This window comes from Brassica rapa, chromosome A10 (assembly GCF_000309985.2).
Source record: "Brassica rapa cultivar Chiifu-401-42 chromosome A10, CAAS_Brap_v3.01, whole genome shotgun sequence".
Lineage (NCBI taxonomy): Eukaryota > Viridiplantae > Streptophyta > Magnoliopsida > Brassicales > Brassicaceae > Brassica > Brassica rapa.
In genome coordinates, this window is record NC_024804.2 from 6,774,562 (window position 1) to 6,787,688 (window position 13,127).

At 35.2% G+C, this 13,127-nt stretch overlaps 1 protein-coding gene across 1 annotated transcript; it reads right to left on the reverse strand.

Moving 5' to 3' along the window:
* Positions 1-11,287, reverse strand: LOC103833090 (pentatricopeptide repeat-containing protein At5g50390, chloroplastic). Its single transcript, XM_033282212.1, has 4 exons — positions 4,223-11,287; positions 2,279-4,188; positions 1,694-2,205; positions 1-74 (listed from the first exon to the last, which is right to left on the reverse strand). Exons 2-3 carry the CDS (start codon positions 4,063-4,065, stop codon positions 1,872-1,874), a joined length of 2,121 nt encoding a protein of 706 aa, XP_033138103.1. The 5' UTR covers positions 4,066-4,188; positions 4,223-11,287; the 3' UTR covers positions 1-74; positions 1,694-1,871.
* Between the last annotated feature and the right edge of the window lie 1,840 nt (positions 11,288-13,127).

Consider the following 13,127-nt stretch of genomic DNA (forward strand, 5'->3'; position numbering starts at 1 on the left):
TTAATTTTTCCACTTTGTGTTTATCTGTAATTAATCACTCAAACTCAACAATCAAGTTTCAATATACATCAGTCCTTTGTGGGGAAAAGTGTCAATTTCGACCCAAACTATTTCAGTCGTGCCAAATACGACCCGAACAATTGAGCAGTGCCAAATACGATTTCAACTCAATTATAATTCAAAAAAACTACCCGAACTTCTTAAAACGTGCCTAAATCTACATTGAATCTAACAGAAGTTAGTCAACCGTTAACAAGATAAAACGACGTCGTTTGATCTACGAGGAAAAGAGCCAATTTCGACCCCAACACTCTCAATTGTGCCAAATAAGACCCGAACAAATGGTCAGTGCCAAAAACGACCTCAACTCAATTAATTTAAAAAAAATTATCCAATTTTTTTCTAAAACATGTCTAAATCTACATTAACTCTAACAGAAGTTAATCAACTTTTAACAAAGATAAGACGATGTTGTTTTGATATATGTATTTTTTTTTAAAATATGTTCATTTCGGGATTCAAATCCGTGCTGGGATATCCTTTTAAAGGAGCACACTAACAGGGTAAATTGAGTTGAGGTCGTTTTTGGCACTGACCATCTTCGGGATTCAAATCAAATTTGTAACACGTTAATGTATTTATATCTAGTTGTTAGTGTGCCCATTTAAAAGGGTATCACAACATGGTTTTAAAATTCCATAAAATACTATTACAAATTTGAAATTATATAAACTATTATTATTCTTCATCTTATCCAATTTAAAATTTTGGTGACAATTTTTTCTGATTTATATAAATACATTAACGTGTTTTTCTTATTTATCATATCTTTAATAAAATTATATCTTACTAAAATATAAATAATAAAATATTTATTATTATACGATCTTAAATATGCTTACAACTTTGAATTTATTTATACAATTTTCTTATATAAATTATTTTTAATTTTTAAAATTAAATGGGAATTTTTTTAGTTTTCAAAGTTGATATTATATATTTTGATATTTTGTTCAAAAATGTTAAGAGGCCTTTTACCTTTCTTTCACTAAGATATGTTGTACAAAATATTAGATAAATTAAACAATAACTAAAATATATAAAGCAATCACCAAAGTTTTAAATTGGATAAGATGAACAAGAATAGTAGTTTATATAATGGAGAATTTCAATTTGTAATAATATTTCAAAAAATTATTTTAGTCTAGTTGTTAGTGTGCCCCTTTAAAAGGATATCCCAGCACAGATTTGAATCCCGAAATAAACATATTTTTAAAAAAAATACATATATCAAAACAACATCGTCTTATCTTTGTTAAAAGTTGATTAACTTCTGTTAGAGTTAATGTAGATTTAGACACGTTTTAGAAAAAATTGGATAATTTTTTTTTAAATTATAATTGAGTTGAGGTCGTTTTTGGCACTGACCATTTGTTTGGGTCTTATTTGGCACGATTGAGAGTGTTGGGGTCGAAATTGGCACTTTTCCTCGTATATAAACGACGTCGTTTTATTTTGTTAACGGTTGACTAACTTCTGTTAGAGTCAATGTAGATTTAGGCACGTTTTAAGAAGTTCGGGTAGTTTTTTTGAATTATAATTGAGTTGAGGTCGTATTTGGCACTGATCAATTGTTCGAGTCGTATTTGGCACGACTGAAATAGTTTGGGTCGAAATTGGCACTTTTCCCGTCCTTTGTGCTATAAGCAGTAATAACAAAGCTCTTACCTTTTATTAAATAAAGAATCAGAAACAAGCATAGAAACAGTTACACGATCACACTATTTCTATCTTTAGCGCAAAGAAACAAAAGAAAAAAGAAACATCGACACTTGGAGCTCTGCTTCTACTTCCTAGGCACCATTACGAATTCACCAATATCCTCCACAAGAACACTTCCCTTCTTTGAAATGATGGAACCTGCTCGCGTCTCTCACTACAATCTCTCTTCCTGTAATCAAAGATATGAACTCGACCACCTTGTGACACTCTTTGCATATCCTATGATTCTGAGTTAACTGCAATGGATTCCATTCCGGCGTATTCACCAATCCATAAGCTATCGCAAGTTTCTCGCCGTGATATCTCACTACTCCTTGTTCTTCATTTACATCCACGTCCGATAGAAGGTTCTTATCTTCCGCGACCGAATACCCATACTCGGAAATTTCTTTCATTAGTTCATCAACTTTGTGGTATATTTGCCTGTTTCACCACTTTGAATTAAGACATTGAAGAAGATAATAAACGATTAGACTTTGAAGTCACAAAAAGTTACCTTTTCACCGCCTCTTTGTAAGAATCACACTCGTCTCCTGAAATAAAACTGTGAGTCTGATCACCAACCTCGACCCAAGTACAAGCCGGCATCATTCTCAAACCTTTGCTCTCCAGCGTATCCAAAACTCCTGCAGCTTCTGCAGTTCTCCCCATACTGTTGTACACATTATACATCACAACGTAGTTACCGAGCTTCTCAGGTTCCATTCCATAGAGTTTCTCAGCAACCACTCTACCGAGCTCTAAGTTTCCATGCATCCTACATGCATTCAAGAGCGCTGCCCACATGTTAACCGTCGGTTTTAAAGGAGCTCTTCTGATGAAAGCAATGGCTTCATCTAATAAACCGTCTCTACCCAAAATCTCAATCATGCAGGCATAGTGCATCGCCCTTGGTTTGATCCCGTGAACCTCACTCATCGACAGAAAAATCTCCCACCCTCGTTCAGATAAACCAGAGTAAGCACAAGCTGATAGAACCGCAAGGAAGGTGACATGGTTTGGACCGACTTTCGCAGCAAGCATCTTCTCAAACAAGTTGACCGCATCTGCTCCTCGACCATGATTCGCGTATCCACCCATCAAAGCGTTCCATGAGATTATATTTTTCCTCGGCAACTTATCAAACACATATCTAGCCGTATCTACTCTACCCCATTTGCTATAAAAATCTACAAGCGCCGTGTTCGCGACGATCTCCGACTCAAAACCACTACGAATCAATCTAGCATGTGCTTGCTTAGTAAGCTCAACCTTGGCAAGCCTTGTGGAGATTCTTATCAATATCGAAAGGGTGAACTGATCAAGAGACGTGCTAGAGTCACGCATATCATACAACAAACGCAGTGCTTCTTCGCTGTAACCATGGAGCGCGTAACCTGCTATAATGTTATTCCAAGCAACTGTAGTCTTCTCAGGAATATCATCAAAAACACATCGGGCATCTCCAACATCCCCACACTTGCTATACATATCGATCAACCCACACGAGACAAACGTGTTATCAACGACTCCTAACTTCAACGCACAGACGTGTAACTGTTTACCCACCTCAATAGAACCTAACCCAGCCGAGGCACGTAGCATCACTGCAAACGTATGAGTTTCACTATCGGAAAGCTCTTCCCACATCATCTTAAACAGCTGAAAAGCTTCTAAATAGTTACCGAAGTTAACAAGCCCAGAGATAATGGAGTTGTAAGAAAACAAGTTTCTCTCTGGCATTTCGTCGAACAACCTACGTGCGTCTATAATCATCCCACATTTCACATGCATCATCAAGATTCGGTTCATCATGAATTGCTCCGGCTCAAACCCATTACTCAGCATATACCCGTGAACCCTTTTCACACACCGAATCGATTTCAAACGAATACAAGCTTCCACCAATGCATCGTACGTACTAATCCCAATGCGAACACTCCCTCGAATCTCCAAAACCTCAAACAATTCAAACGCTTCCCTTAACCTATTACACAAGACCAACTTTTCGATCTGACTACAAATCGCGACAGCAGATTTGCTGATCCGGGTATCATGCAAAACCGGATCTTTCGGTCCTTGATCGATTTCTCGAATTGGTTCCGGTTTAAGCTTCGGCTTCGGCTTCAGCCCTTGAACTAGAGAAGAACAAGTGATTCTCGCAAATGGGTTCTTCCATCTTCTTCGGCGGAGCGAGAAATCGTATCCAGAAAACCGCGGGAAATTGGAATAAGACGAGTCTCGACTACGACTCTTGTTATCGTCTAACCTTAAGCTTTGATAAAATGCGAGTGGAATCTCCATGATTTGAGGGACTGAGAGGGTCAATAAGCGAACCGGAGAAACCAGACCATTGTGATCGGATTGCTAAGGTTTCAATGAAAGCTCTTCAAACGATAGATGGTGATTTGTTGATTACTTAAAAGTTTTTTCTTTGTTGTTGCAGAAATACGAAAAGGATTTGAAAATAGAGTGAAGAAGAGAAATCAATCACAGCATTGGGAGCTCCGCTAGTGGCAGTTTGGGAAGGTTTAGACTTTGACTAGAGAGGCGACGTCGTTGTCACAGTTTTCAGATCTAATCAGGCATTTTTTTTTTTTTGGCTCAACTTACATTTCACATTCACCAAATAACAAGCTACAACAGGTTGAACATCATAACAGGTTGAACCTCATGAGAGATTTTTTTTTTTTTGGTCAGCTGCCCAATGAACTAGATCAAGTAGTGGCTAGACAAGCTGATTCTCCGAGAAGCATCTCCGTCTGTCTGGGTCTAATCTATATGGGAAAAGATATAGCTTCTGAATTTATCTTTCTTTGCCAATGCATCTGCCCGACTATTCATACTCCGAGGAATATGAGTCAGACTCACATCCTCGTAGTGAATCTGTAGTTGCTGAAGCAACTCGATCTCCGTTGTGAAGGTTGGCCAATCCTCCGGATTTGTAGTCATCTCCACAAGGTCCGAGCAGTCCGTATTAAACCATATCGAAGTAATCCTCATGTCTCTGATACATGAGGCTGCCCAAAGTAAACCTTCCATCTCAGCATGTAGAGCGGAGAGGGTCCTGACGCATGCTCGTGGTCCAAACATTTCAGCTCCTGTTTGGTCCTTAAGACTCCACCCTAAGCCACTGACACAACCATTATTAATCCATGATTCATCAATTTGGCAGGTAGGGATTTGGGGTATCCTAGGAGGCACGGTCTCTACCCCTATAGTGAGAGGATCATCATGGTCCTCGTTAGCTTGCTCTTTTTCGTTAGCCTTCCTCCAACACTCTGCCTCGAGAGACACATGTTGGAGAGTATCCATCGGGGAGACGACTTTCCTATTAAAGAGTTTGTCGTTCCTCGCCTTCCAAATGTACCAACAGATCTATGGGAAGGTATCGAATTGTGGTCTCAATTGAGCCACCTCTTTTCTCTTACAAAACAGAAAATTCATGTTTTGGTATATAGATATACTTGGGAAGTAACCCGGAAGGGACGGATAGTCCGATAAAGCCAAAGTCTGCACGACTGGAGGACATTCAAAAAGAAGATGGTTAATGGACTCCTCTGGGCTGCACATCTAGGACAACTCCTATCGGTGCCCAGGTGTCTATACGTGAGCCTCTTTGCCATCGCCACACAACCAGAGATAGCCTGCCACAAGAAATGCTTCATCTTACTTGGCGCCTTTAGCTTCCACACATGGCTCTGAAGACTCGTGATGCTCGGTTCTCGGACCTCTGTTTGTGAAAGACTCAGTTTCTTCGATTGGAGTAAGTCATAACCAGATTTAACTGTATACACTCCTGATTTTGTATGGTTCCAAACATATCCATTTGGATTAAAGGAACGAGAAGGTTTTAGGCCAAGTATCAAAGGGATATCTCCTGGGTGAAAGAATTCCCGCAAAAGTTGGATATCCCACTCCTTGGTATCATTCCTAATAAAGGACTGAACAAGTAGTTGAGGTAGTCTGTAAACAATGTGTTCAGCAGGTTTAGGTGGTCGAGCCACTGAATCTGGGACCCAAGCCTCGCTCCAAACCCTTGTATCCCGACCCATTCCGATTGTTTTCCGTAGGCCCGATATGAGCAAAGGCTTCGCTGCCATGATACTACGCCATCCATACCTCATAAGAGATTAAACCACTTATACAAGGAGATGATCTAGTATCACCCTAAGACACTTCCAAGGACTCAACGCTACCCATCAATTTCCCCTTGTACATTAAACCCAATGAGTACGACACACCCCACAATCCGGAATGTATCGACTCTTTCAACACCTAAATTAGACCTCAATGATATGCTTACTAATCCCGTGAGACAAAACCTAAAACCGAGATTACAAATCATGCCAAGCTGTTGGTCTCAATAGATCAGCGTGAAGCACTTGACCCGACAGCATCTACACCATAGGTGCGTTCCCGGACTAAGCTCTTACCACTTGCTTTCGACATCTCGATCCTTAGCTTTATCACGCATTTTAGTTTAGGAAAACTGCCATCTAAATCCTAAATTTTTTTAATTAAAATGCTAAAAATTTCCTCCATGTCACTACCTTCCTCAGTATTTATTTTCTGACCTAACAGACCTTGAGCATCTCCCTTTGAAATTTCAGACTCATCCCAATCTTCAGATTTACGGTCTTCCTCGCATGAAATTGGATGTACTAGTCCTAGAAAAAACTGGTGTTTTGAAAACTGGACCGGCCGGCCGGACCGTGACTCGCTCTTCTAACCAGTTTCAGATTATGCTAAACCCAATATTTAGGTTAAACCGGCAAACTCGGTTAAAATCAGTCAAACTTGCTAAAGCCGATCACTCGGTACGATATTTAAATCCGGTTTTCTAAAATTCAAGTTATATAAATTGCTAATTAAAAAAGATTTCATTAAAATTCCATAGTGTTTTAATATTTATCTAAAAAATTAGTTTTCATTATATTTTTATATTATTTTTGAAGTTTTTATTTCATTTTAATATCATTTTAGATACTAAAAATGATATAAAGGTTATAAAAATAATTCTATAGTTATATATAATTACTTAATTTAAAATTAAATTACAATTTAAAAATATGGTTGAATCGGTTAGACGATTCGATCATTGATCCAACTACAATGTCGAGTCATTATCCGGTCCGGTCTGCAATACATTGGAACACAATTAATTTATTATTATTATAGCTAATACTAGACCTGGGATGGATCGGATATCCGGGCAATTTTAAGGTATCCGGATCCGGATACTTATCTGGCGGATCCATAATTTTACTATCCTTATCCGGATCTGAGGTTCTCGGATATCCAGGTGTCAGATATCCTTCTAAAAATTGTAATATCTGGCGGATATTCGGATCCGGATTTGGATCCTTAGAATAAATAAAAAAATTATATTAATATATATAATATTATAAATAATTTAAAAATAAAAAATAATGTTTTAATTATTTCTGTATAATATTAAAAAAATTACATAAAATTTATATATACTATTATAAAAATGAAAATATATTAAATAAAATCAATTTTTATATATAGATATTACTATTTTTGAAATAGTTATTAATAAAACTTACGGATCCGGATATCCGGACTAAAAATTAAGATATCCGGATCCAGGTTTGACGGATCCAACATTTTACTATCCGGATCCGGATTTTGTCCCTCTGGATAACCGGATTTTCGAATCGAATCTCGAATCGAATTCGGATCTCGAATATTAGTCCTAGGCCTGGCTAATACAACGTGTACATGTGCTTTTGTAAATATGAGAACTACCCTCAGTGAATGTGTCTCACTAATTAGTTGATTAAAGATAAAATATTTAATATTGTCTCAGCATCTAAAAAGAGAGTTCATGTGATCACATCTCAAAAAGACAAAAAGTCACAAGAACAAATACATTTCAAGTTGATTACTCTCTAGGCCACTTTTTGACTTTTTTTACACTCAGAGCCACTTCATACATTTGAGACACTTTGTTGTGGGGCAGCAATAAAATGTGGACAAGTTTACCCTTAATAGACATTCGATGCATGAACGGATGATACGTGGACGGATGATGCGTGGACGGATGATGCGTGGACGGAGATTAGTGTAAAAATTCCAAAAGCTTCATCAGAGCAAGCTCCACAATAGTTGAGCTTAAGGACACAACTCCAACAACAATGTTTTTGTGGACTGGGACGAGAAGATTTTGATTATGTTGTGTATATGGTTGCTAACATAACCATAAATAAAGAACAAGAGAGATCTCTTAAATTTGTGGATAGGGAATTGAAGCTTGATGTGGTGGATAGAGTAGTAACTCAAACACTAAACATAGATAATAAAAAGAAATGTAACATATTGAAACGCTATGATATGGATGCCAATGTGTCCACAATCTCAAGGATGAAAAAATTAATAACTTCAAACCAATAATTACCATGTACATGTTCAAGGAAAAAAACAAGTTTGAGTGATGAAAACAAAGCTAAACAAACCAAAAAGTTAAAATGAGTCAGCCCTTCCTCCAAAACCCCTGGTCAAAATGAGTCAGCTCCTCTTCCCGGTGAGCCACACCATGGATTCTGAACTCAACATCGTCGTGGATGAGCTCAGTGAAGCTGCGGTGGTTCGAGCTCGTCACAGTCCTCCACCGTCAGATATGTAGTATGCTGAATTTTAAATTTTAATCATAATTTTACTCGTCCACAAATAGCCGTCTATGTTTACCCATCCATGCTTGCCCGTCCATGCTTATCTTCCCACAGCCATCCACATGTGTCCTTCCATGCTTATATTCTACATGTAATCATCCACGTTTTTCAAACATCCACATATCACTCATCCATAACACAATCATTGAATACGTGTACAAGTATAAATTTTAAAATATAACAAAAAAAATATATCAAAGAGAATAACAAATTATAGAGAATAAAAAATATAATTTATTACATCAACAAAATTTGTTATATGTATCTTTAGTTTAAAAATAAACAAAAACAAAATATTAAGAAGTAGACTAAATAATAATAAAGAAACACATTTTTTCTTTTCTCTTGTCTAAAAAAGATCTCATTTTCTTCTCATTAAGGGCAAATATGTATATAATGTCTGTAGCTCCCATTAGAAAGTGTCTTGCAAGTGCATTGTAGCCTTGAGTGTAATTGAAAAGTGATAAAGTGTCTTGATGTAAAAATTCAAAAAAGAATCACCAATGAAAACATTACAACCACGAAGATCGGTCTCAGTAGCTCTGCTTCTGCTTATGTTAGCTTTCTTTAGCAGCAAGATTCATACAGAGGGACACATAGTTTTGATGGATTTGGAGATAAGCATGGAGAAATCTCTTGGAGATAGCCTGCGAAGAATCCCAAGGAGTCGATACAGTCCTATAAATAACAAGTAAGTAAAATTGAGACACAACACAACAAAATTTTCAATCTTTATGCACACCCTAATCACTATTAGATGTATTTTGAAATCAATATTTTGTATTTTCTACCAGGAGAAATCCAAGTAAAAAACATAAGATCACATCAAGATAAGCTTAGATATGCCTCTTCTTCTTTTGTAACTTAGATCTTCATTATTTGTTGGTTGGTTGTAAAATAATATGCTTACACTTGTTTGTGCATGTTAGCATTGTAGAGTTAAAATTGTTACTGTTTTTACTAGTCTTACTTTTTTTTTTACAATGCCACTGTTTATTGAGTCAGAGCTCATAGTATAATTTTTGTACCTCTAATTGTTCATTAGAATTTTAGATTTTACATTTTAAAATTTCTATTGATTTACTTGATTTCAATAGATTTGAAATTTTTTGTACATATATCTCTTCTTTTTTCTTTTTACTGGTAAATCCAAGGATTTTTTGGAGATGTTTATTGCATAATCTTTCTAAATCATGGAACTAGTGTACCTAAACCACACAAGTGTGATTGGGTTGTATGTTAGGGTAAAAAAGAGCTAAGCAGGTTCAAAAACTACCACTTAGATTTACCTATCTGCGTGGTCAGGTTGTGTGGATATCTAACTCCTACGTAGAGAAACCGGACTTCCTGTCTATGGTGACCGGTCTTCAGAAGATCAGTCGGACTTTCGGATTCGGATATCCCTAAATTATCAAAAAAAAAAGTATATCTACTCTCATCAATGCTAAAATAATACATTATTATTTTATTCTTTTATTTTTGAATATCAGTAGGTTCGGGACGAAACTCATAATTTTCTCAGATCCAAAATCATAACATGTAATATTAGAATAACACATTAACATACTGATTAAACAAAGAATTCTTGAAAACTTTGTTGAACATTTCAGCATGCTTTCCCAAGTCACTTCTAAAATCACCAGATGGTAAACTTAACAAAAAAATAAAACTCTAAATCACAGCACAGTTTAGATTGACGTGAGATATCATGATCTGGTCAGTCTTCATGCCTGTCTCCCTACTACATTTAAGCATCTAATTTTTTCTGATAACTCAGTTCTTTCGGGCCCGTGAACCTGCTAATCCCAGAGTACATGAGACAAACCATGTAGAATACCGATGTTCCCACATGACATGCAGTTTATCTGAGTTATAGGTTTTGAATCGGCCGGAGTCGTTAGAACATTTCCAAATTCGCCGTACCATCAGATCACATCGATGTCGGTTTAAGCGTCTAAATGTGTTTGCACTTTTGTAAATTGGTAAATGAAGTTCACCAATTGGTTTGTCCTTACATTTGAATCTTAGAAAAATTGCAAGAAAAATTGGAGACTAAAAAGAATGGTTTGTGTTGCTTTGAAAATGAAAAAGTGGGTAGTCTCCGATGTTGTTGTTACCTCTTCTCTAAATTTGAGACACGAAAAAAAACTTGCAATATTTGCAGATAAAATATCTTGTGAATTTGGAGTTTTTAGTTTATTTTCTTATTGGCGTCCACCTTACTGTAAATGTTCTACCTTACTGGAATATCTCATGCACCCATCTGCTGCTAAAGTAAACCAAATAAAAAACAAACACAACCAAATGAATTAAAAAGATATTGACATCGAGATAAGTTTTAGAAACAAAAATATGGCTTAACAAAACTTACATTTTACATTAGTCCAAGACGGGTAACCTCATTCATGAGTAAGCAATCCAAAATCAGGTTGTGGAGTATCAGAGTAACCCTTATCCCTTATATATTAAAGAAAAAAACATTGTAATAAATGTGTTCATGCTAAACTGGACACATGTCAAGTGTAAAAGCATTGTAATAAATATGTTCACACTAAAATAGACACATGTCACATATAGAGAGCTTTACAGCCAAACTCTACATAAATATGTTCACACTATGTATTTTACGTTTTTTTAATATAAACTCACATGCATGGTTCTTCTTTACGTTATTTTTACTGTTTACGAATAGACCTGGACAAATTATTCATAAATTTTGATTCGATTCGTTATCCGTTTTAATTCGAACCGAAAAATCCGAATATCCGTTACTCTACGAAACAAATCAAATACTAAACTGCAATATCCGTTAAAAAAAAAGCAAATCACATATAATAATATTTATAGGAACGGATATCCAATTTGATATGTTATATATATACATATATTTAAAGAATTATATATTATAGTTTATATAAATTTTACAATATTTTTGTTTTTAAATAATTTCATTTTAAGAATTTTATTTTTCATGTATTATTTTGAAAAAATGTCATTTAATATTAATTAACAGTATCTTTATATATTTATCAACCATCTTTATATACTTTTACATACACATACATGTGCACATTGACGTGATCACCTTATAACTAAGTATCTACCACAACTGAAATATCAAATTTTTTTGGAAGTTAAATATTTTTTTCTTAATGTTTCTTTCACTATCGACCAAATTGTAGTAAAATGATTTGTCTTAATAATTTTCTTTTCCTTTGTAACTATTATCCGTTTAGAAACTATAATATGAAACCATTAGTTCGACATCACGACTATCTAAAATTCATAACATGAAAACAAACAAATAATTGTAATTTTTTATTATCACAGGAAAAAAAAAACCAAAAACATCAAACATTTTAACCAAACAAACTAAATAAATATTGATTTAAAATGATAGTTATATTTTAGGAGATTAAAAACAAAAAAACAACCTAAAACCAAACTGATATCCAGATTAAATAGATTCATATCTCCTTATTAAAAATTAACAAAACTAACACTCACTTTCCGTGCAAGGCGCGGATTATTACCTAGTTGCGGGATTCTGAAAAAGTGATTAAATGTTAAATAAAGTTAAAGTGATGGATGGAATTATAAAAATCTTTGATATCCATCTAATAAGTTCTCAAATGCGAACTTTGAAATTTTATTAGATAGGCATCTAAGGTTTTTAGAACTCCATCCATCACTTTAACGTTAATTAATATATAATCACTTTTTTCAGAACTCTCCTTTCATACGATGGATGGAGTTGTTCTCCTATTTCCGCTTAGTTTCTTCAGGCTCCGAGTAAAAGAAGAGATACATATGTACCTTGAAATTCCTTATTTGAGAAAGACAACCAACAGTATGTTTTCCTTTATTGTAGTGGGGATTCCAAATGTCCACCAAATTTATTGGTGAATCAGTGTCATAAAAAGCAATAATGGAAATGTTTTCCAAAGCAGGCTTCCATGATTGGCTACAAAAAAACCCCATATTTTTAGCACGGTAAACAATCTACAAAGAAGCTTGAAACAAAGAATTTAACCCGGTGGTCAGTTACTGAGAGAACTTGAGCTAGCATACATATATTTGATCTAAAAAGAAAGGTGCATTGATCTGATTTGTTTCTCAAATAATTTGTGTGCGAACACAATTCTGGAATGATTCAGTGCTGCAAGAGACGAAAAATGATTGCCAGAGATGTGACTATGGATCTGATGTCACACGAAGATAGAGCTGAAGAGATCTGGTCGCAACGACCATGTTTGCTTCTTTCCTTCTTCTTACATTACCATTTTTAGTTTAGTCTAGTTACCTTCTCAGCAAATTTGGATTATAAAAAAATCCAACCCCTAATGATCATTTGAGACTTCTATGATTCTATATATGTTATACTTTCTCTGTTTCAAAAAGTTAAATATTCTAGAAAAATATTTCACTACAAGAAATATTGGTTTTGATAGCAGTAGAGGATATCGTTTTTTTGTCTTTCTGCTATGGTTGACATACCCGTTAGTTTTAGATAGCGTTTGTATATTTTTAAACGCTATGAAAGAGTGGTATATTTGGAAACATTATGATAGCGGATGTTTAATAGCAAAATAATTAAAACGCTATGTTTGGTTTATCTAATCCCTAAACCCTAAACAAGTTTATAAACCCTAAACTCCAAGTATAAAC